Genomic DNA, 1131 nt, shown 5'->3' with positions numbered 1-1131 from the left:
ATCATGTGCTCCTGTGGACTCTCCACCCTTCCAATCCTGCTTTCTTTATCCAGTATCTTCCCTCTTCATGACTTTTAGTTTTCCTGACCTTCCCTTTTCCTCCAAAATCTCAGATCACCTATTTAAATGAAGCAGTTCAAGCCAGAGAACCACTCCCCTCTATCAGGAGCATGCCTGATGTTTGTTAACTATTCCCCAATAATCCCATTTCATTTTGGCACCTCTGCAAGACAGAAATAACTGGATTGTTATCACTGTGCAGCTAGTTTTTTGTTACACAGTAGGATCCCCATCACCTTTTTCAAATTGAACTCGTGCTGTTAATGATTACATACACAGAGGTTAAGCACAAGACTAGTGAAATTGTACAAAACCATGCCCTTGGCCTCAGAAGAGTGTGACACAGGAAATGCAGAGATTTCCTCTATCTGATATTAGATGAGTTTTTCCAAGCAAGTAAGCCCTAGTATCTGAAACTATTTTGACAGTAGGAGAGAAGAGCACAGTGTTCAGACCTTGAGGTGTCTCACTTTCCCTAAGCTCCAATTTTTAAATGCAGTGATAATTAAGTATACCAAGTTGCTCAAAAAACTTACCTTTAGTAGCTTCTCTGTTCCTTAAGTGAGGAGGAATATAGCGCCCTTCTAAAAGAAATGACAAAGTTAAATTTCACATTCCAAAAAACTTAAAAGCTTTTTACCAAAATTTGTGATGCTAAAAAAGTCCTGGAAAGAAAAAATTTGAATCTCTAGTCTTCTAGTCTGGTCTACTTCTATTTTAAATAAGTTACTGCTTTAATGAGATGAATTTTAAAAGGGGAAGGAGAAGAGATTTGAATTGAATTGGAACCTAGTAGTTGAAATCTACAAATAAATTTAATTTGCCACTAGTGGTCAATTTAACACACTATTTTTACAACGTCTGCTAGGATTTCAGAGAATTGTCATAAATAACAAGAGTTGCAGCATTGTTACTACAATAATCTAGCGAACACATAACAAAAATATTAACAAGTCTCTTATAGAGCATAAATTATTACTGTAACAACCTAAATCGTGTATCTAGTCACTAAGCTTTTTTGTTCCTGCTCTGGTTAAATCCAAAACATATGTACGTACGTAATATGGGAAA

The 1131-nt window shown here is 35.9% G+C and overlaps 1 protein-coding gene across 1 annotated transcript in view; it reads right to left on the bottom strand.

The window, feature by feature from the left end:
• The window catches only part of LOC104984096 (ATP-dependent RNA helicase DDX3X-like), a 14144-nt gene that overhangs the window by 9460 nt on the left and 3553 nt on the right, over positions 1 to 1131 (bottom strand). Inside the window, exon 3 of the mRNA XM_010833711.1 lies at positions 597 to 644. Within this exon, the coding sequence (XP_010832013.1) occupies positions 597 to 644 (48 nt within the window). The remainder of the gene's footprint in view (positions 1 to 596; positions 645 to 1131) is intronic.

Source organism: Bison bison, unplaced genomic scaffold, assembly GCF_000754665.1.
Source record: "Bison bison bison isolate TAMUID 2011002044 unplaced genomic scaffold, Bison_UMD1.0 scf7180017863871, whole genome shotgun sequence".
Classification (NCBI taxonomy): Eukaryota; Metazoa; Chordata; class Mammalia; order Artiodactyla; family Bovidae; genus Bison; species Bison bison.
This window is presented reverse-complemented; position numbering and strand designations above follow the sequence as displayed.